At 48.7% G+C, this 21,584-nt stretch overlaps 2 protein-coding genes across 3 annotated transcripts in view; both read left to right on the forward strand.

The window, feature by feature from the left end:
* NOL12 (nucleolar protein 12) overlaps positions 1–3,033 on the forward strand; it is a 9,731-nt gene extending 6,698 nt beyond the window's left edge. Inside the window, exon 6 of the mRNA XM_019544889.1 lies at positions 1,199–3,033. Within this exon, the coding sequence (XP_019400434.1) occupies positions 1,199–1,370 (172 nt within the window). The 3' untranslated portion in view covers positions 1,371–3,033. The remainder of the gene's footprint in view (positions 1–1,198) is intronic.
* Positions 3,034–7,621: 4,588 nt separating this feature from the next.
* TRIOBP (TRIO and F-actin binding protein) overlaps positions 7,622–21,584 on the forward strand; it is a 36,450-nt gene continuing 22,487 nt past the window's right edge. For both annotated transcript variants that reach the window (XM_019544890.1, XM_019544891.1), the window contains exons 1-9: positions 7,622–7,778; positions 7,893–8,060; positions 10,331–10,473; positions 10,932–11,055; positions 11,754–11,952; positions 12,619–13,015; positions 14,305–14,437; positions 15,080–16,246; positions 16,648–16,746. In XM_019544890.1, coding sequence (XP_019400435.1) covers positions 7,947–8,060; positions 10,331–10,473; positions 10,932–11,055; positions 11,754–11,952; positions 12,619–13,015; positions 14,305–14,437; positions 15,080–16,246; positions 16,648–16,746 — 2,376 coding nt within the window. In that variant the 5' untranslated portion in view covers positions 7,622–7,778; positions 7,893–7,946. The remainder of the gene's footprint in view (positions 7,779–7,892; positions 8,061–10,330; positions 10,474–10,931; positions 11,056–11,753; positions 11,953–12,618; positions 13,016–14,304; positions 14,438–15,079; positions 16,247–16,647; positions 16,747–21,584) is intronic.

Consider the following 21,584-nt stretch of genomic DNA (forward strand, 5'->3'; position numbering starts at 1 on the left):
GAGGGTAGATTTAGGCTAGATATCAGGAGGCGCTACTTCATAGTCAGGGCGGCTAAGGTCTGGAACCAACTTCCAAGAGAAGTGATGCTAGCCCCTACCCTGGGGGTCTTTAAGAGGTTAGGTTAGATGAACACCTTGCTGGGGTCGTTTGACCCCAGTAATCTTTCCTGCCATGGCAGGGGTCAGACTAGATGATCTACTCAGGTTCCTTCTGACCCTAGAACCTATGAAACTATTTCAAATAAGAATCTGTAGTGTCAAAACCATTCCAACCTATCGTGGTCTCTCTGTTCTTTGCAGCAGAAGAATTGCTCTAATAGTTTTTCTGTAGTCAAAAAAGAAATAAAAACAGAGCTGGCATCTTCCAAAAGGTGCTTTGACTCTAGTATGGGGGTACCTTGACTCTAACAAGGTTGAGAACCACTGCTGTGGCATCTCACCTACCCACTCTTCAATGTGGAAATCTGGACCAGATGAATGGGTAGACAGGAAGGTATTTTATTTTCACCTTGGAGTTGCTTTCATGTCTTTTTTATTAAGCTGCTGTCATGTGAATAAGCAACCAGTAGAGGGCACCTGCAAAACACAAGTATAGTGAGGCTGTGGAGCTCACTGGTGGTTTTAATGCTTCCAGTGCATCTTGTAGGGAGGTAATTATCAGGTCATATGGGTCCTCCTAGCAGCAGCCAGAGGAGGTCAGTGCAGTCTGCCTGGAAGCTTTGTCCTCAATTGAAAAGTTAGCCCCCATGTCAGCAGATATTGCAAAGTGAGAGAATAATGCAGAGTAAAATGTTTCATTGAAGTGGGTCACAGGATTTTGGAGCTTAAGTCTGTAGCATTCTCTACATTTCTCAGTACCCAGGGTCTAAAGCTGATTTGACATCACAGGCTGGTATTCAGCTCCAGAGTGGCTGGACTTTGCTCCATTTTGGGAGGGTAATGTTTTCTATTACGTACTTTGACTGCAGGCTGTTTGGGGCAAGGACTGTCTTTGTGCTCTTAATATGATGTCTCAACCACTGGGATTCTAGCCCACAGCTAGGGCTCTGCACTTCTGTAATGCACACAGTAGCATGATTCCCCTGCTCCGCTTTCAAGGGTGACCCACTCTGGTAGTAGCAGTAATTCTCGTGCGCTGCCTTGTCCCTCCATCTGAGCAAGGTCACAGAAACTCTCTCTCTGTCTCCACCTTGTACAGGATCTCTTCTCTCACTGCCTCGCTGCATACACGCAACCAGAAAAAGGCTAAGGGAAAGCGGCTGAGACGTGGCCAAGACTCTCACAGGAAAACCCAGAAACCTAATACTGGACGGACCAGCAAGTCCCAGCGCCGGAAATTGACTGGCAGACTGGGACATAACCAAGACTGAAGGACAGACTGGAGTGGAAATGATCTGCCAGGATAGGTTCTGCATTTGGAGTTCACCTCTAGCCTGATGTGAAAGCTCAATTTGTGGTAGACGAGGACTTTCCTTGATGGGATTCTTGGTCAACAAGCAATGCAATGGAAACCCCTCTTGTGGCCTCTTGGTCTGGGAAATGTACATGTGCAGGCTCTGAACCCAGGCCCATGAGGTGAATATTATTCACCATTCTTTCCATTATTGTGGAAAGTAATTACCACAATGAACTGTTTTACGTGCCAGGCAGTGTGTTATGTCCTATGCCTGTCGGCAGGTTGTGGATTAATTTGTACTCTGTCCTTTGTGCATCAGTCCATCTGTTCCCTAGACTTCCCTTTCCCAAGGAAAGAGTGGGAAATCTGATTCTTTGCCTTACAAAATGCAAGAGACGGATACAGGACAAACCAAATTAGGATGGTTTGTAGCACAAGAGAGGGCTTTGCTTCCACCCACATTTACATTACCTGCTGTATAATTCCTTCTCTCTCAAAAAGACGGTATGCCAACGTCAGCATCTTGTGTGTTCCTTGTGCAGAGTTGTATCTGAGTGCAAGGACACATCCCCTTCTGCAAATAACCAGATTTTTTGATAACTTCTCTGGGTGCATATCTTTATAAACAGCCATTTGTAAGAAAGCAAACGTGTGTGACTTACTAGATGTGGAAGGGTAACCTAGTTGGGGAGAGGTGAGGTGTTTGGAAGGTCTTGGAATCTCCAGCTCATTACTCCAAGAGAGGGACCATATGGGAGATGTTTCAGTGGTGAAATGACAATGAGTCACTTGCTGCTGTCAGTGACACAATGTCGTAACAGCCCTGGGGAGAGTATTGAACTCCCTAATGTGCTTTCCCCAGTTGTGCAATTCTGCCCATGTTGGGAGGAGGGGGCAGAGACCTCCCTTATTGCAGTGGTCAGCATCTGCCCCCTCACGTGGACTTTGCATAATGCTCCATTTGTAAATGCATAGCCCAGTACCTGCACTTCACCCAGACTCAGAGTAAACATTGCCCAGGAACTGCCTGTTCTGTTTTTCACACTTCATTAAGGCTTGTTACTTTGTTTCCCAAAGTCCTTGGGTCAAGGTTGCCTTGAAATAATCCTCTCCTAGCAGTTTGCACCAATTATGCTGTTAAAAGAGCACCAATTAAGTTAGGAAGTAGACATCCTGTGCACTGAAATGGTTTACACACTTTAGCTGATAGCTAGTGTTTGTTTATAATAAGCAATGGGTAGAAAATCAGGACTGATGTAATGTTCAGCAGTTAAGCACATGTATCCACTTATCTAATAGGCATATCAGTGGAGTTCATTTTATGTTGCAGCATTTAGTTGGAAAGGTACTCTTTAGTGTTTCTGTAGCTTAGCTGTAACATTATGCAGGAGTTAGGGGAATGCTAATGGTGAAACTTAGAGAGAATCCTAAGAGGTTAAAAGGAGAGGAAGCTTCTGCCTAACTGCAAGTGATAAAATGTCTGTCCTGATGTGTACTTTACCCATCCCTGCGGTACCACGGTGCTAACTCTGAGGCCTCTGGAGACATAAATAATGATACTCCTTAAAATGAGTTATGTACAGTGACTTGAGCACCCCAGATGTTCCCTAATGCCCTTCACGCCTAACCTCAGCCTTCCAAAAAAACAAACTGCAAAGCAAATTGTGTTTTGAATTAAGGCAATGGGGGCCACCCTTTTTGGCAGGCATGCCACAAGTTACCTCTGCCCCCTCCCCAAGTGCCACTCTGATCCTTTTCCCTTAACTGAAATCCTGCTCTGTTCCCTGAGCAAGCTGCTTCTCTGCTTTCTGCTTCCTGCGCTGTCTGCCACTGTGCTGCCTGTCTCCTCTCCAGTCTGCTACATGCCCCACTGGTTGCCTGTGGCACCCAAGCTGTAGATCAGCCACCTCTGAAATAGGCAGTAGTCCAGTAATGCTACCATTTCTGTCAGTGCCACATTGCTATCCTCTGCATGGACTTTGTGGTAGGCTGTATTCAACCTCAGGAGCTCTTTTTTGCATAAAAGTCAGTGGGGGGTATTTGACAATCCTCCCATCAGCTGAGTCATTTATTGTTCCTTCACAACAGACTTGTTTTACCAGGGTAGGTAAACTTTAAATAAGAGATCAACTTCTCTTGGTGGCTTGTGGTTCAGCAGTGTGCTGTACAGCATAGGCAAGCAGGGAAGAGAGGACAGATGGCTTCATTGTTAACAGACCAGGCCAAGACTCTGAAGCTCTTTTTTGCCAGAGATTCCTCGATGGCTTTGTGCAAGTCTCTTAAGCACTGTCCCTTTTCCCCACCTGTGGAATGAGGGTGATAATCCTCTCACCCACGGTCAGTGTGACTGGAAGCTCTTTAGGTGTAGGAACTGTTTTTGCTGCCCTAGCAGGGTTGGTGTTGGTTGGGGCTTCTGGATGCTGCTGTAAGACAACACGGGCTCAGAAGGGACTTCCTGGGCTGCCAGGTTCAGTTTACTGTATTCACAGGCAATTGTGTACCCAAGGAATCCCCAAAATCCCTGCTTTGAACCCTCACACACCATTAATTATGAAGTACATTACCCAAAACACCACCCACGCCATATAATATGCTGTAGGTAAAGGCAAAGGTGATGAGGTCACTGCTAATGTCCTGTCACTGCAGCAACAGGGAAATCTGATTGATTTATGGTCTGATGATTAAATAAGGACTATGCCCCATGTGACAGAGTAAGGGCCAACTCTCACAAATCGTGTCAATCTTAAATCCCTCCTGACACTAAATGTGGTGTTTGGTAAGACCCTGAGCAGATGACCAGGAAAAGAGCTGGGGGTCTAAACCAGTGCATCAGGATTGGACTATGCACTGCCTTTACCCAGTCCTACATGGGATTCAGCTCCAGGGGCCCTGTGCTGCCTTTGCCAGTCCACCAGGATCATGGTGTCTGCAAGCCATATGACACTGTGCCAGGGTCCAAGCAGTGCAGAGATACCAAAGATTAGTTGGTCAGAAAATTCATCCAAGATGATGTCTTCTTTTGTTTCAGTAGTTGTGGATAAACTAATTTCACTTCTATAGTGAGTAGCTGACATACATTTTGTTGGTCAAGTACCAGTATGTATTAAAGAGGGATTGTAGAGGAGAGAGAGATTCCTGCATCTAGTGAATCTTATGGAAAGCATTGGAAAACGTGCAGAGGCAAACATACTTCAAAAGTACAAAAGGGGTTTAAATACTGAGGCTTGACATGCTGATCTATGATGGGCCTATCCTAGGGGAAGAGAGTAGTTGTGTTTGGTCATAAAGCAATGCTCCACCCTGATCAGACCTGGCTAGAATCAACCCTTTGCCTCAGAACTTTTCATCCGAATCTGAGCTTTCTTTACAATAAAATTATATTCCCAGATCTTACGGTGGTGAGCAATGTGTTAGAAAATAGGAGGTGTAAACCTAAGGTATTGTTGCCTTGACATGTAAGCTACCCCGATGAGCTTAGTAGGTCAGTGCTTTCTGATGTGCTGCCAGTCATTTTAGAAAAAAATCCAGCTAATAGGGATGTGAAACAGGCATAAAACACACCTGCCTTCACAATTGTTCCAAACCTCCAGTATCTCTTTTCCCAGCTTCCAAAACCACCAGCTCCTATCTCTGAAAACTTCTATGGATGTGTATTATCAGTATAAAACCAATGTTACTTGGAAAACTGAAAATATGGGCGCTGTATAAAAACATAGTTCACTCTCAGAATTGCTGGCATAACTCTACTGTGTTCCTTTTTTGTGTTTAATTGATTCAAAGTCCATGTTCTGTAATGAAGATGAAATTACTGTATGGTCTGCAGCCAGCTATACCACAGTCTCTCACAATCCACCTGTATAATGGATTTGGAATCAGATTGCCCTGGGGGCTGTTAAGACATTGCCAAATGTATCAAAGTTCAAGCAAGCTAGGCATCAATTTTCTGCAACTAGCACTAGGGACATGTGAACGGGATATCCTAAAAAAAAATGAAAGCAACTGTCTGAAGAAAAACGTGACCCCTTGAACTGTAGTAAACCCCCTAACCCAGGAAACCTTACCCTGGTTCCAGTCCAGGGTAATTTCCTCTCCCCAGGACCCTGGGTAGTTTCTTCTCAGGACAGCTGGTTGTTTGTGAACAGACTTTTGCCTCAATATTCTCTGTTTGGAGGCAGTTCTGTTTGTGGGTCTGTGGCCTAGATACTCCCAAATGTTGCTTAGAGAGCCTCCTTCAAGCAGCACTTGTTTTCTTCCAGTTGCTTATACACACTTCAGCCATTTTGGAGTGAATCTCTTTGAAATGTGATCATACTAGCAGAAATTAACATGACAGTACAGTTCCTCAGCTAAAGAGGAAATGCTGTAATCAGTTTCCTGCCTAGGCATATACATGCAAACCTATGCCTGCAGGGTTACTTGTGCATATGCATGCCCCATAGCTTTGCACAGAAGGATGCATACTTCCACCCTGGTTTATGGGTGCTTGAGCTTATACATTCATGAATAGGCAGAGCGGACTTTTGAATCCTTTTCAGATCTATTCAGGTTTCTGTATGTTTGTGGTTTGACACAAGTTCCAGGTGATAGTTATGTATTTGCATGGAGAAGCAGCTGTTAGAAGGAGCTGGGTGATTCTGCTGAAAGGATGTGCAGAAACCTGTGAAACCCCTGATGTGTGGTGATCTTATCCTCAGCATATCTCATGTTTTAAGTCTCATGGGCTTGTATTAAGTCCAAATCAAGAAAGAAGGAGGGGTGGGGAGAAGCACCTAAAATCAACAGAAGAGGACAGGGCTGTCTGCATGTGAAGAAAGGAGATGGTGAACTACATGTGGAAGAAGCTAAGGGGAAGGAAAAATCTTTTGCATCTTGTCATCAGAAGCATCTTTTTTCCTACCGGAAGAAAAAATTAACCCCTATGACAGCCAGACCAGTGATGCAAATAGAAGGGAGGAAGCAAACCTCTCCCCAATCAAGTCCACAATAGTATGTCTAGTATCACTGCATCATGGGTTATAAAACTTTCAAGAAAAGGAAATAAAACTAAAAAAAAAATCCCCAAATTACAACACCCAGCATAGCTCTGGGGGCTTAGTTCCTACCCCCACCCTCTTATGAAGGGGGCCATTCAGGGTGTAATATTCAAATAAGCTACCTCCAGCTAACCTATCAAAAATAGACTGGGGGTGTGGCCTTTCCTACTTCCCAGGGAAAGTTTGTGTTGGTTGTTTGAAAGAAAAAAAAAAGGTAGCGGTGTATGAGTTGAAGCTGGAGCTTGAGCTACTGGTGCAAGGTAACAGCTACCTAAGGAAGGAGAGAGGTGGGTCTGCCATATCGGCCTTCCTTCTAATGTTAGTCATTGTGTTACAGTGTTAGAAATTGATTGAATCTGTTAATAATGGCCATTCTGCATAGATCTTAAAACATTTTACAAAGGAGAGTACCCTTATTCCCATTTTACAGAGGAGTAGGCTGAGGCAAAAATGCTGTGCTCAAGTTAATGAAAGCCTTTTTTAAAATTCTGTGACAGATAAAGAGTGGCTGTAAGGTTCTCCTCACACTCCCAAGCAAGTGGCTAAATATATTCTCATGCTTAACCAGGATTCATGACAAATTAAAAAAACAGTCTGTGGAACTAAGGAGTGTGTGTTGCATGTTGTTTCCCTCTTTTTCTTTGTGAATTGTTACAATAATTGTTCTAACAAAACAATATCATAATCTTGTTTTCACAGTTGCCTTTGGGAGGGTGCTATGGGAAGAAAATATTTCCTTTAATCAGTCAGAAGTGTTGATTCAGATTCCCTTTTTATGAAAAGAGGAGCTGCATGTCAGTATCAGTGATACTGTAGCCCACTGTTGACGGAGCTTTGGCAGAGTAGCATGGGGTAAGATGCTTCACAGGAAGGGTATTGGTCATGGCAACTCTGAGTATCAGCCCATGCTGGGATAGGTAAGTCTCTGGGAAGTAGAGCTTGATTCCCATCCTAAGGGTATTTATTGCTCTTTTGTGGCACTAGCTGGCCCACAGTTCTAAATTATTTTCATTGACAGATTAGTTTAGGAAAGCCTTAAGTATTTTAGAAACCTACCTAATTGCTTGTAGGTATTTTGTATGAGCACACAGTCATCAGGACAATCTACCTGCTTGTCATCTTAAAGGAACTCCAGATAAGAAATGCCAGCAGTACAATAATAGGATATTAATATATTCCCTTCCTCCTACAGAACACGCTAATGATAAGCATTCTGCCAGTGACAACTGACGTGATGCAGTTTCCTATTCTGAAAGAACCCCAGATTGGAGCCCTCCTTGCATGTCAATGCTGACATGCAGATGACTTCTTCAGAAAATCCAAGATTCAGGCATTCTCCTTTGGAGACAGTGAGCATCACGCTGAAAAGAAAGTTTCCCCTCCTAAAGAAGGCTCATGGCAGAACACCAGAGTCTTGAAATGTCCTGCCTTCTGCTCCTCTTATCTTTGCTTTTCTTTTCCAGTCAACCTCCGGAGTACAGCACACCTAAGGAAGCTTCCTGCCCCTGTCGTGGGCTATGGCAGAGTCAGTAGATAATGCTCTTTGTGAGAATTTTGAGGCCAATGCATTCGCTAAGCACCGCTGCCAGAACTGTTTTCAAGCTGCTGGTGTTCACCAGCACAATGACCAGGTGAGCTTATCACCTGCCCCAGAGGGCTATGAATCTTTCATGAGAGGCCCTATTGTTTTGGGCTTCGGCTGCCTGAGTTTTCTTGAATGGAAATTCCCAGCACAGAGGCCCAGAGGGACTTTTTGGTTTTTTTGGATTTCACTGAAGAGGATGTAAGAGGGGAGGGATTTCAGAAGTGCGTGAGATCCGTTATTTAAACATGTCCCAGTGCTCTGATAATTCCTGATGGAGGTCCAGTATTGGTGGGGAAGGAGGGATGGACTGAAGCAGAATGCAGAATCCCAAGACTAGAATAGCAGGAGGTATTGATGATCATGACTGAGATTGGGAGGCAAGGGGGCAGGACCAGAACGGCAAGGCCTAATGCAGGTTGTGACTGAGTTGTAGTCTGAAACGTGTGCAGTAAGAGTGTGTTCCATGTTTAAAATCTTCCCTTTGCCAGTGGGAAGAGGAAAGGCATTGGTGCTGAAAGCGGAAAGAGCTCCAAGCCTTTCGCCTCCTGACTGTATGCGTCAGCCCAAGTTAGTGGTCACTGAAAGTCTGATGGCTTTTGATGCCTACATCACTGAATATATCAGTGGTTCTAAATCTGTTTAGACTGAAGGCACCCCTCATTAGACCAGAAGCTCCCCTCAGAAAAGGCCAGCTCCCAGTTTTCTCAAATTTTTTGACTGCAGGAAAATAATAGAGCAATTCTCCTGTTGCAAAGAGCTCAGAAAGACCTCAACAGTGCAAAATGGTTTTAACATTGAGAATTCCTATTTGAAATCTCTGGGTTTAACTTGTGAATCATGTTTGCACACCTAACAGTGCTGACCTTGTGTCACACCATGTGGCACCCTTGAAAGGAACTCAAGACATCCCGGGGTACCGTAGCACTTGGTTGAGAATCACTGGAATACACCACTGCCACTGACCCTGATCAGTTCCCTTTCTGGCAGTGTCTGCACCTAGAACTGAATCAGGGAGACTCAGCTTGTCTCTTGCCCCTAGAGCCAGGGTGAGGGGTTAGCAGGGCTGAGTGCTGGTGAAGCTCACACTGCAGCAAACTCCACTGTACCTGTCTGGGGATTAAGAACTTAACTTTGATCCCCAGGGCTGTCAATCCAATGCATTTCTACAGTGCTCAGTGTACCGAAGCACTGACAGCCAGGTGTGTCATCGGTCGGCTGCTTGGCCTGCTGCTCGCTAGGGGAGTGTGATGCTCCATCCCATGCTGGGGGGTGCTAGGTGGTTTCATGTTAGCACAGGGTTTCATGTTGTTCATTGTTCTCTGGGAGTGATTGGCCCAGGATTATGAAATAATAATGAGGCTCCCTCTCTCTCTCTGGCCCTGAGCCTCTAGAGTTACCTCTGCCCTGCCTGCGATCTGCTCAGAGCCGTCTCCTCTGAGTGAATCCTGGCGTGGGCAAGACAATGGAGGGAAAGCGGCGCTGACAGCTAAGCTGCTACGAACCTTCCCTCTTGCTGCTTGTAAGCTGTGAAGGTAACTGGGTTGGGGAGGAGAGGCCAGCACCCTGGGGAAATGCCAGAGCTCTCACAGGGCCAGTCTGAGAGGGGCTTTGTCTCCAGGCCTCCATTCTGAGTACACCTCCCACCCTGCTCTGCTGCACATGGCGCCTTGTCAAAAATCCATCAGGGTGGGGAAGGACCAGGTGACAAGCAGCTCCCACCAGCCTGGGCATCAGTTCTCATGCACTGTGCTGTGGGGGAGGGGAGGTGATCAGACACTGGCCTACTGCGCAGAACCAAACTCTGGTATTTCCTGCTTGCCTGGTAAGCCTGAGAGAAGACACCTTTTCACAGGGCATTAATCTGATCAGCTTAATTCCCAGGTTTTCCCCAGCAAAGGTCCCCTCCTTTTCCTTTGAGAACCAGTACCTCAGCTCTTCCATTTCCCTGCCCTGCCCTTCCAGGGTTTGGTTGGATTCAGTACTCCCAACTCCCTTCCCTCTAACTTCCACTGTGATCTCTGGCATGGGGTGACTATGGCTGAGAGAGATGGCCAAAGTCAAATAGCCTGTCTCTCGAGTGCCAGGGAGGGAGAAAGCAGCCTAAATGTGAGACACTACCTGACAGAGAGAAGATCTAAGGCCCCTGGAGATGGTCTGATATTTGAGAGGTCCCCCAAGAGCTGGGGAACTGGATGATGTAGGAATAAATGCTTCACTTGGAAGAGGAGGAAGAGGATAATGATAAGAGAAGCAACGTTCCCACTAGCCCTTGCAATAGAGGGGGCATGATTATCCATCCCTTTCCCCACCCCCCAGGCACCAGAGGAACATGCAGTGGAGGCTCCACACTGTGATGCTGAAAGTGGGCCAGACCCCGGTGGACCCTGGGATCCCTTGTGCATCTTAGCACCCCGCTGTGAGCTCTACGTGTGTGCAAGTTCTGAAAGCAGGACTGAGAGGTAGGTATTACATCTGGGGAGGAGAACTCTTGGAAGCATTGCTTGATGCAGATCCCTATGGTATGAATAACAAAGGGGGAGCAAAGCTTGTAGCATGATAGCAGAGGGGAGGTAGATGTTTTTCTATGGATCCCTGCACCCTGGGCAAGGAGTAGATGGAATTAGAGAGAACTCACCATCCCCGACTACCTGGGCTCTTCACTGGCAGTCCCAGTGGAGATTAAGGGCTGTGTGGTCCATGGAGTTTGAAGGGCCTTCTTCCTCCGCTGTGTCAAGGCCCACTGACAGACCCAGGCTGGACCTGCTCCCAAATGCAGGACTTGGGTCTCCAGCATTATCAATCAGGCTTCATTCAGCCACATGGGAAGTATTGTGTATCCACAAGGATACTGTCCTATGCACTCAGCAATCCAGCCCCCTCACCTCAAGCTATGTGTATTGATTTGCCTGTCCCTCAGCTGGCAGGAGAGCTTGGCATATACCCAATTCAGCAGCAAGACTGAAGATGGCCCCAGAGAGACCAGCACCAGTATCAACACTGATGCAAGCACCAGTACTGGACCTGACACCACAATCTCCAGGGTGAGGCTGAAGGAGAAGGAGTTTCCTCTCCTCTTATGGTCTGACCAGTTGATTTTCCCCTGTGCCTTAAACCCACGCCCCTACACCACCTTTCCCGGACTCCTTCGGAGGCACGAAGAACCCCAGGCAGGCAGGGTCAGTATGCCCCTATGGGGAATTGGCAGGGTGCTGATTACATGGTGGAGGGGAGGAGGACACGGACAGATACTTGCCAAAGGGCAAAGCCCACAGGACCTTTAATACCCATAAGTAAAGTCCTCCAAACAGCACATCAGCTAACTAATGCTGGGCATCCCACTGTTCATTCTCCACCCTCATGCCATTGTCCCTCCCTTGCCTCCTCCATCCCCATACCCACTGGCTGACACCAGGCCTGCAGTGTCTCGTTATCTCCAGCACCATTGCTCTATACCATTTGCTGCCCTGCCCCCTAGCCAATAGCTTCCCCAGACTGGCTTTCTTGGCCATTCCCTCCCAAGCTTAGTGAAGGCCTAGGATGGTTATGTGCTGCCCACAGCCAGCACTTCTGCCCTAATTTCTTCAGAGATTCCTGCTTAGAAGGTCTGGGGCTGGAGCAGCTGTGAGTTTGGCAAAGCAACTGTTTCTTCACCCTTTCTCATAGCCCCTGCTGCAGGTGAAGGCTGCAGTGGTCATTTTCTGCCTCTTCTGCAGAGAATCGATCTGCTTTTGTCTCTCAGGACTGGGAGATGACTAGGCTGCTGGATGGCATTTTGGAATCAGACAAACCAGACATGATCTTCACAGGCCACCTGAAAGCAATACGGGAAGCAGCCCTGCAGGCAGAGAGACCCAGGTGGGGTCAGACCTCTCCATCTGGCCCTTGGGTGCGAGTAGACTCCCAGAGCTCTGTGAAAGGAGTCGACCCTTTGAAAGCAGGTACATGTGACTAACTCCTGCTGTAGACTGTAGTTTTGGATCAGGAGGCTTGATCTCCATTTGGGGCCTCTGTGCTTCAGGGTCCATACAAGGTCCTGTTTAGGCTGTTATCCCTTTGGGGCAGGGACTGTCTCTTGCTTCATATGTGGACAGGGCCTAGCGTGTTCGGACCCTGCTCCTTTGGCCTGTGGTCTGTGCTGCAACAAATATGATAAAGAAGAGTAGTAAGGTGCATGGTCCATATAGCTTCCCTCCAATATGTCCTGAGTTCCTCAGCCCACCCTGGTATCTCTAGAAGCCTAGAGCTAGTGTCTGCAACTCCAGCTTGGGGCTCTTGGGGTTCAATTACTATACATTTAAGGATAGTGTGTCCCTGCGCAAGTTCTAGTCTCAGTGTCTGTGCAGCTCTTGTTTTGGAGTCCCACTGGTTCACAACCCATTTCCGTGCGATGAAAGGACCAATGTCCAGTACTGCTTAGCTCTGGCTGGTGGCTGATTGTGTGGCACTGGGATTGTCCGTGATGTTCTGGAGTGCATCTGGTTCTCATCCAAACAGGCTTTGAATCAGATCTGCTTCTCTTGGAGGATTCTGATTCTGGCAACACTCTTCCTGTAAGGGAAGGGACCACTGGCAGTCATGCTAACAACCCTTTTTCCTCTTCACAGAGTCTCATCCCATGAGCCAGACTTCTGGGAGTAGTTGGCCAAAGCATCGGACAGAGAATGGTTATTTCTCCCTGGAGCGCCGAAAATCTGAACCCAGTCAGCCTGCCTCCCCACCCCGTGCCAGCCACAGCGCCTTCCCCTCACGCAACGACTCATTTGGGGCTGGCGGGCGTCGCGCATCCTCTGCCAGCTCCCTGAATTCTGAGACAAGCTGGCGCACAAGTGGCGGTGGGGAAGGGCGACATGGGCTAGAGAGGCAGGAGTACACTGTACTGGCTGACCTGCCCAAGCCCAAGCGGATCAGCCACAAGGAGGCATTTGACCGGGGACGCAGAAGCTCTCGCACTCGAAGCCCAGGTCGGGATGAGGTGGAACGGCTCTTCGGATCTGAGCGCAGGTGAGGTGTGGGGTCAGGAGTTGCTTCACTTTCAGGTCAGACAAATGAGCAGTCCCCTGAACTAGTATCCCTGAAGGTCAGATTTTTCACAGGCATGTATTTGCCCTCAGCTCCATTGAGTGTCTGTGAAAGTCAAATCCCTTCAATCATTTTTCTTTCTGAACCACTGAGGGGATCCGAAGCCAGGATATCAATTGCCAAAGATTGAAGCCTAGCTCTCATCAGCACTAGGACTGGGTCAAAGGAGCACACTGAGATTTGCTTTGAAGTCTAACATGGATGGGTCAGAGACCAGCCTCCATTCCTCAGGAAGGAGGGAAGAGGTGTTCTGTAGAGTTTCCAAATCTGACTGTTTCAGCCCATGCATCCTGATAGCAAGCTGAGGCTACTAGGAAGGTACAGAAGAGTAGAGACAATAGAAAAGTGGGGAGGTAGAGCAGAGGCAATAGTGAATCCAGTAGGTTAAAACAGGGATGTTCAACCCCCAGTCTGTGGGCTGCTCCCAGTGCCATGTCATCCAGCCCATGGGGCTTCGCATGAGTCTGTGGCTGTGGCCCTGTGCTCTAGATTGGGCATGGAGGGCATCAAGGGGCCCAATCCTAGTGTGTGGGGCCAGCCAGAGGCATCATGGGGCCCCAGGGCTCTGATCCCTGCATGCAGGTCTAGGTGGAGGCGGCATGGGGCCCTGGGGCCCAGTCCTGACACAGGGGGTCCAATCTTGCTGTGTAGGTCTGATCCTGGCACATGGGATCTGTTCCAGCCCAGGGACCAGCCCCACACTACTCGTCTGGCCCATGGGGCCAAAGGTTGAGCACCGTCAGGAGGCTGAGAAGAGTCAATAGCACAAATGGAAGTAAATAGGGAATGGATAGCAGAAGAGACCATTAATGGAGTGGACAGGGTGAGGTAGAAAGGGGATATATAGGAGTGGGAATTCCTGTCAGGATAAATTGGCTTAGGGGACATGATTCCAGTAGGTGGAGAGTAAAGAGCATAAGAGGGATTTTTAGGGAGGTGGAAGCAGGTTTCGGGGGACAATGAGATAGTTGGAGAGTCTAGACACTGGGGAGGAGGCTAGTGGAGAGGAGCCTGGAAAGGGAGGAGTCATGGGCATAGAGCTGTTGTTATCAGAGTTGGGTGGAAGTGGAAGCCCAGCTCAGAAGCCTGATATCTAGACATCTGTCCTGCTGTGGTCTGGGTGTACTAAGGCCAGGGAGGATTCTGGGATGAGGGCTCCTCGACTCCCAGGTGGAACAGAGCCCCTGATTGTCCTTGTGTGTGGCTCTTAGGAAGACTGGGACCCTGGAGGCATTCAAGGCCTTGGAAGAAGGCCATGTGGACCATCTGGATGGCAAGCCCCCACAGCTGGCCAAGGGAGGCCAATTAATCAGAAGGCAGTCCAGCCCCACCTTGGCCAGAGAAGTGAGTTACTGGACCTATGGAAGGGCCTCAGTGTGCCAGCCCATGCCTTAGCCAGATAGTAGTGGATACCACCCACCCCAGACTTCCTCTCAGCAGAACTTTATCAAGCTCTTGTTCCCATTACCATTTTTTCCATTCTCTCTTTCTCTCTGTGCCACGTACCTCTTCCTTTCTTTTTTCACAGTTGCTTCCATTTCTCCCTCTTTGTGCTCAGTCCCTTTTCAGGATCCTTCTTTGTCCTCATCATCTGCTTCTGTGTGTGTCTGACTGTTATTACAGGACAAGCCCATGGCTCAATCCCCCTCACCCACTGCCATTATAGGTGTGGTATGGGCAGGTGTGAGTATGAATATACAACTGTACTCCACTGCCCCTCACTAGAGCATAACAAAATGTAGTTAACAAGATGAAGTTAAGTGACTTCTCTTGGTGGGCTGAGGTAGGATCAGACTGGTGGTGAGAGCAGTACTGCCCTACTGGAACACAGTGGGCCTGCTGTCATGAAGTAGATGTCCTTTTCTTTGTGGCTGTCAGCTGTCTCCAGGGTTTAAATGCCACTTCTCCTTAATTCCCTGCCCACTTGGTGTAGACAAGTTTAGAGATCCTGCTCATGTATCCTTTCTCTGACTCTGACATCCCTAGGGGAGCAAGAAACTCCCAGGGCAGCTGGAACAGCAGGGCCGAGGCCGACGGGAATCCTTGCACCCAGCAAACCCAGCTCAAGGATCAGGCAGAGACAACAGGAGCCAACGGGACTCTTTGCGCTCAGTGAGTCCAGCTCAGGGACGGGATAGGAACTGGAGGAAGCAGGGAGACTCTGGGGGTTCAGTCGTTCAACCAGACAGAGACTGGAGGAGTCGAGCAAAACCCACATGCCCCATGAACACAGACAGAGAGCGAGTACTGAACCCAGGGAAGCACATGGACAGCCATGGGAAAAGTCAAGGGGGTTCCCTGCACCCCACAAAACCCATTAAGACCTCGGTTGCCAGCTGGACTGGCCAAGGGGGGCACCCACATTCTCAGAGTCCTGGGAGGCACATGGAGAACAGCTGGAAAAGCCAAAAGCCAGTCCACACTGCAAATCCGGCGCTGAGCCCAGAGAGAAGGGGGACGGGCCCAGGAGGTTCCCTGAACCGCCTAAGCACTAGGAAGCAAAGAGAGAGCAACTGCCGAAGCCTGCTGGAGAAAACACCCCCTGCAAGCCCAGAGATGGGTACAGACAACGACCGGAAAGGCCGGGGCAAGCCCCTGCGCCCCATGAGCCCAACTCACCTACCACAGAAAGGCTGGAAGAGCAGAGGAGAGACCCTGCCCCATGTGAGCCAAGCTCAAAGGCCAGCAAAGGACTGGCGGAATCCTGAGAAGCCCTTGTGCCATGTGAATTTGATGCAAAGGGACTGGAAAAGCTCAGGTGAGCACCTGCACTCAGAGAAGCAAGCAAAGAGTAACTGGAACAGCCCTGCAGGTCCTGTGCAGCGGTCTGAGAATGCCCGGAAGAGTCCTGTGGGGTCCCCACCTTCCAGGGGTCAAAGACCAGTGAGCCCAGTGCAATGGTCAGAGAATGACTGGAGGAATCCTGGGGGGTCACTGCCTCCCAGGAGCCAAAGACCTATGAGTCCAGTGCAGTGGTCAGAGAATGACTGGAGGACTGCTGGGGGATCCCCATCTTCCAGGAGTCAAAGACCAGTGAGTCCAGTGCAACAGTCAGAGAACAAATGGAGGAGTCCTGAGTGGTCCCCACCCTCCAGGATCCCAGAGAAGCAATGGGGGAATGAGTGGGAAGCCAAAGGCAACTTCTTGCATCAAGTAAGTAGCTCTTAGGAGAAGTGAAAAGTCTGAGGGCAGCCAGGACTAACAGGAACCCCTCCCCCAAGAGGCCTAAACCCTGGGAAGCCATTTCCAGTCTCCACAGAGCCTGGAGAATCCCTGTCTTGGCAGCTCCACCCAACGAATAGCCCTGAATTTGGCTATTTTACTACTGCTTGGATCAGCCTTAGTCCTGGTGGTGCCCCTGCTGGCTTGAACATATATAGCTCTATCCCCCTGCATATTGTCTCTCTCCCCAGGTATCCCTTATTGAATGAAGAGTACTTGGTCTCCAGGACTGGGAACCCAAAGCTCTTCAACAGCATGCTGGAAGTTAGTTATGGAGAATCACATGAAAAGGCAAATACTTAGTACTTAAATTCTGATTTCTCTTCTCATAGTCACAGCTGGGTAGAGGTACAATGCAGCTCCTCAGCAGTGCCAGGCCACCTTCTCCAGGGAGCCAAGACCTTTATCTGGATGCCAGTGAGAAATACAAGGTATTTCATGTACCGAAGGCGGGGAGAGTAGGGGGGGCAAAGGAGGGGAGGGGGTGGAGGGTAGACAGAGTGCATGGTGGGAGGGAAGCGGAACTGTTCAGAAGCACCCAGACCTACTGGGATGACAGAGAGTTGACAGGGCCATTTTCAATGACAAAGGCCAGCTGGCCTTTTGTGCAGGCGCTGTGTTAGCAAGCTGCATTGTGCAGTACCTCTGCCTCTGATGCAGCACGTTGGAGCGAGCCACTGCTTGGAATTCAGCTGCAAGGGAACAGCTTGATGTTCTTGCTGTGCTGTGGACAAATGTGCTGGCTCCCTCCTCTCCCCAGCCTGTTCCCCTTGCCCTTTGCATGTTACATTCATCAGTGCTCCCAACACCTCTGTGAACAGTGCCATCCACAGAAGCTGTCAAGCATGGGACAAGTTCTTATGTCTCAACCCTGACACCCACAGACCTCTTTCCAACTACTGAATTGAATAGCTGGTTTTAATTACATTTCAATATTTAAATCAGAAGTCATGTAGCGCTATCATGGTATTCATGTAAGTTTTATGTAACAACCATTTGTGACCTATTCAAAAAATCCACCAGTCCGAGTCCACCCAGTGTGTCCGGGCTCTGGATACAATTCCTTGTTATTCCCCTGCTCTGAGCAGTTTTGCCTGTGAGGCAGGGAAATATTATCCCCCCACCCTGCCCCCATTTCACAGATGGGGACAATGAGGCAGAGGGAGAGACAGTGACTTGCCAACATCACGGAGGGGAGTCAGAAGCAACAGTAGGACTGAAATGCAAGAATTCCTGACTGCCAATGCTGAGCTCAGGCCAGTTGCGTGCTCTCTCTCTGATGAGGGACAGCTGGATGTTGTATATGGCTAAGTGCCTTGCTTCACAAAAGATTGGGAGTGCTGGGATTTAAAAAATGTCACATCAGCGAATGTGGGGCTATTGAAAGGTGCTGGCCTGTTAGATAATCCTGACGCCTGAATCTTCTGTTTATTCCCAGCCCATGTAAGTAGAAGCAATGTCTTTCTTCCCCAGTGTGCCTCAGGCCAACTGAGAGGGTGACCTCAAGGGAAGACTATTAAGAGAGCTGTCTCCAGGGCCCAGGCACTGAGAATATCAAGGGCAGGGGGCAATGTCAGGGGCCCAGTGCTGGATGGTCTTGAGGGGAGCTTTTTGGTGTGCTCTGGACATCTGTTTGCTTGGTCCTGCTGCTTGAGACTTATCAACTCATTTCATACTGAGCCTCAAACAGCTGCCAGACAGGGATGCCCTGCAGTCAGTGACCCTCCAGGCTTGATGTAACCCAGACTCCATTCCCAGTCTCCTGAGATTTGAAACTGATGACCTAGAAGAGAGAGGCTGTGATGTCCCCATCCCTGGGTCCAGCCACCCTGCATGGGGTGTTTGCTTGCTTCCTCCCCCCAAAGCTGTTAGTTTATTTCACAAGGCTGTTTGCGCTTCTAAATTTTTCCCCCCTTGTCAGGGGAGGCATTTTCTTGGTGTTATCAAGGCTGTGGTGCCTGGCAGCCCTGGCCATGTGGGAAACATGCTGTTATCTAAACAGCAGCAAAGGTGTGGGAACCTTCCGCCACCATGCACCCATTCATCTCCCCAGCTGGAGCCAGGGAAATGTTAATACTTGAGCATCAAGCTTTTTCTTGGCTGGAAGCCAGGCCCCCTTTTCCCTGTAGCCCACTGTCTTCACTCCTGCAGCTGGAAAGAGACTGGGGCCCAAGGGGAGGATTTTGTACTTTTCCCTTCTTGGCGTTTATTTTTCTTTGATGCCACTCCCCACTCCTGTCCTCCTGCTGGGCACACAACAATGGGGGAAAGAGTAGGACCACAAAGGTTATGTTTTTTCCAAAGATCTGATGTAGTGCCCATCATCTTGTATCAAAGTAATTCAGTATACTGTTTACTCTGCCCATCTACTTTCATAGCCCCTCTCACAGCAGTTTCTGGGTGTCTCACATGTATTTAACCATGCCATGCGTCTGTGAGCTAGGGGAAAGCCATGATCATGAGCTGCCCAGGGTATCACAAGAAGCCTTTGATAGGGTTAGGTTTTAGACTAGAACCAGCCTTTCTTCTCTACCCTGATAACCAGCAGACAGCTGGGCAACTGCTTGGCCCTCTGAAGTGGCCATGATATGAAGAGCTGCTTACAGGTGGGATCTGCAGAGGCCAGAATCAGGGCAAGCGTACTCTACACCAGTGGTGCACAGCCTTCTGACCCCATGGGCCAGATAAGTGGTATGGGGTTGGTTCATGGGCTGGATTCTGCACTGGGTCAGTCTATGGGAACAATCCAGCATGTCAGCCCCGTCCTGCATGCCTGGATCCAGCCACACAGCAACCCTGTGTGCTGGCCAACCATGCCCTAGTACAATCTAGTGTGGAGGGCCATGTTATCCCTGCCCCTGGATCTAGAAATTTGCTATCAGGGGAGCGGCAATTAATGCTGCCACTGCTTTCTCACTACTGAATTTCCAGACCCATGAGGAGCCCTGTGGGCTGGATGACACACCTCTGCCAGTCAGGGGTTGAGTACCACTTCTCTTCATTGTGCTTGTAATCCTGTTCCTGTTTCCCCATCATTTCCTAGTATCACTTAGGACAGTGATTCTCAGACTGCAGGTTCTGAGGCACCTGTGGATCTTTGCAAGACATGGTTTCCCAGTGAGTGGTCGGGAGTCTGGCGGGGAGCTGGGAGAGATTGTATCTTTTGTAGCAAGGTCTGCATCAGGCTTCCTGTAGTCAGCTGTGCAAGTGTGAAGTCAGGGTGGATATGGACTTTATAGACTAGCTAAATAAGATAGATACAGAGCATGAGCTTCCATGAACTCAAATTGACTTCATCAGATGGCTGCACACTTCTGCCTTCTTGGACTGCCACTTCTATTTCTCCCTCTCCTGGCTCAACTCTTGTTCCCAGATCCTTCTTTCTGTCTCTGCTTCTACATATCCCCAGCTATTACAGGGCAAGACCGTGGCTTGACCCCCTTTGTCACCTGGATGCAGTACCCAACCTCCTGCAGTACTCAGCTTTCCTGGGTCTGGAGATTTGGCAGTAGGAAAGCAGTGGTAGTGCTGACTGCTGTTCCTCTGTTACAATCTGATGAAGTGAACTCCAGCTCAGGATTGCTTAGGCTCTTTATGCGAGAGGCCAGGATTACTTAGGGTGGTATATTTTACTAGATCAACAGTGTTGTTGGGATGGCCCTAAGAAATCCCCCCTTTCAAATAATTCCTGTACCTTCATGGCTACATTTCATCTATACTGTCTCATTTAGTCAGTCTGTTGTGGGCCCTGCCACATGTTCAAATGGAAGCTGGATAAAAACCATCTATAGAGCTGTTAAACATTTTAAAGCACTAACTTTGTAGCTGGTTGGCTCTTTTTATAGCTGGATGGTCATTTTTATGATGTGAGAATTACTTTACACATGTGGCTGATTTAAATTAATTGCACAATTCACCACTCGGCTGCATGATGTATGCACTGTGTGGCAGGGGCCTAGAATGAGCATCTCTCTCTTGCCTTCCTGCAATCACCAACACTGCAGCAGTCCAGCTGTTGACCACCCCTGCCTGGCAAAGGCCCTGCTACATGTTTAGATGAAAGCAGGGTAGAAACCAACTATAGATGTGTTACACATTTTGAAGTGCCAACTTTTTAGCTGAGTCCCCTGTGCTGCAGTGAAAGACTTGTTGCCTGCCACGTAGGAGACCGAGGTTTAATTCCCAGAAGCTTATGCAATTACAGCCATGGAGGCACCAAACATTTGGACTTGGTCTGGCATTTCGATTCTATCTCAATGGCCTAAAGAGAGGTGGAAGGTCTGGGCACTGGCTGCCTCCATACTCTTGTTTAGCCATATGCATCAAAGGTCTGTGTGATCTCATGCATACATCATGAATCAGAAGGATCAATGATTGCCTAAACATGTCTTTCTGGCAGGCTGGCTCTTTTTGTAGCTGGACAGTCATTTTTATGGCATAAGAATGACTTTGCACATGCAGCCACTGTACATAATTCACCATTTAATTGTGTGATAATTATTTTAAATCTGCAGCTGCTCTACATTTATTGCACAATTCACCTGCGAATGGTGAGAATAAGGACTCCTCTGAATGTTCAGGTAAAGGCACAGTGGGATCTAATGTGCAATTCACACAAAGCCACACATGCGTGGCAGGAGGTGCAATTTTGGGATTGCACATAAATCCCATCATGCCTTATTGCTAGTGCAGGGGAAGCCTGGGATCACAGTCCTGGTCCCCACCCTGCACTGGCTTCTGCAGCTACAAGCTCCACAGCTGATGGGACTTGGTGGAGCTTGCAGTGGGGGCAGCATGAGGGAGCCCTACCCCACATCTCACAAGGCTCACAGCAGGGACAGCATTCTCCCCACCATCCCCTATGAGCCCTACAGTGCTGTCAGCTGCTGAGCTTGCACCAGGGAGAAGGCTGCCCCTGTTGTGAACATCATCAGCTGACAATGCTGCTACCTCTGCAGCCGCATCAGCTGCAGGGCTGATACCCCTGTGGTTAGGAACCCCTCCGTTGACGAAGCACCACGCTTCACGTTCAGTTAATGGCGCGAGTGGAACAAGCCACAAAGTTATTCCATGTTCTGTGGAATAACTTTGTATCTTATGGCTTGTTTTATTGTGCCATCGTTTGATGGAAGGTGCAACTGAATAACGTTTTCGGTGTGAGGCGCAGAGGGGCCTCACTTCGCCAGGCTACGATTCCCCCCAGCCAGGGTGAGAGTAACTTGGCACATGTGGCTGGTTTATATTTTATGGCGCAACTCGCTTGGACTGA

This window comes from Crocodylus porosus, unplaced genomic scaffold (assembly GCF_001723895.1).
Source record: "Crocodylus porosus isolate Cpor-Errol unplaced genomic scaffold, CroPor_comp1, whole genome shotgun sequence".
NCBI classification, from domain to species: Eukaryota; Metazoa; Chordata; order Crocodylia; family Crocodylidae; genus Crocodylus; species Crocodylus porosus.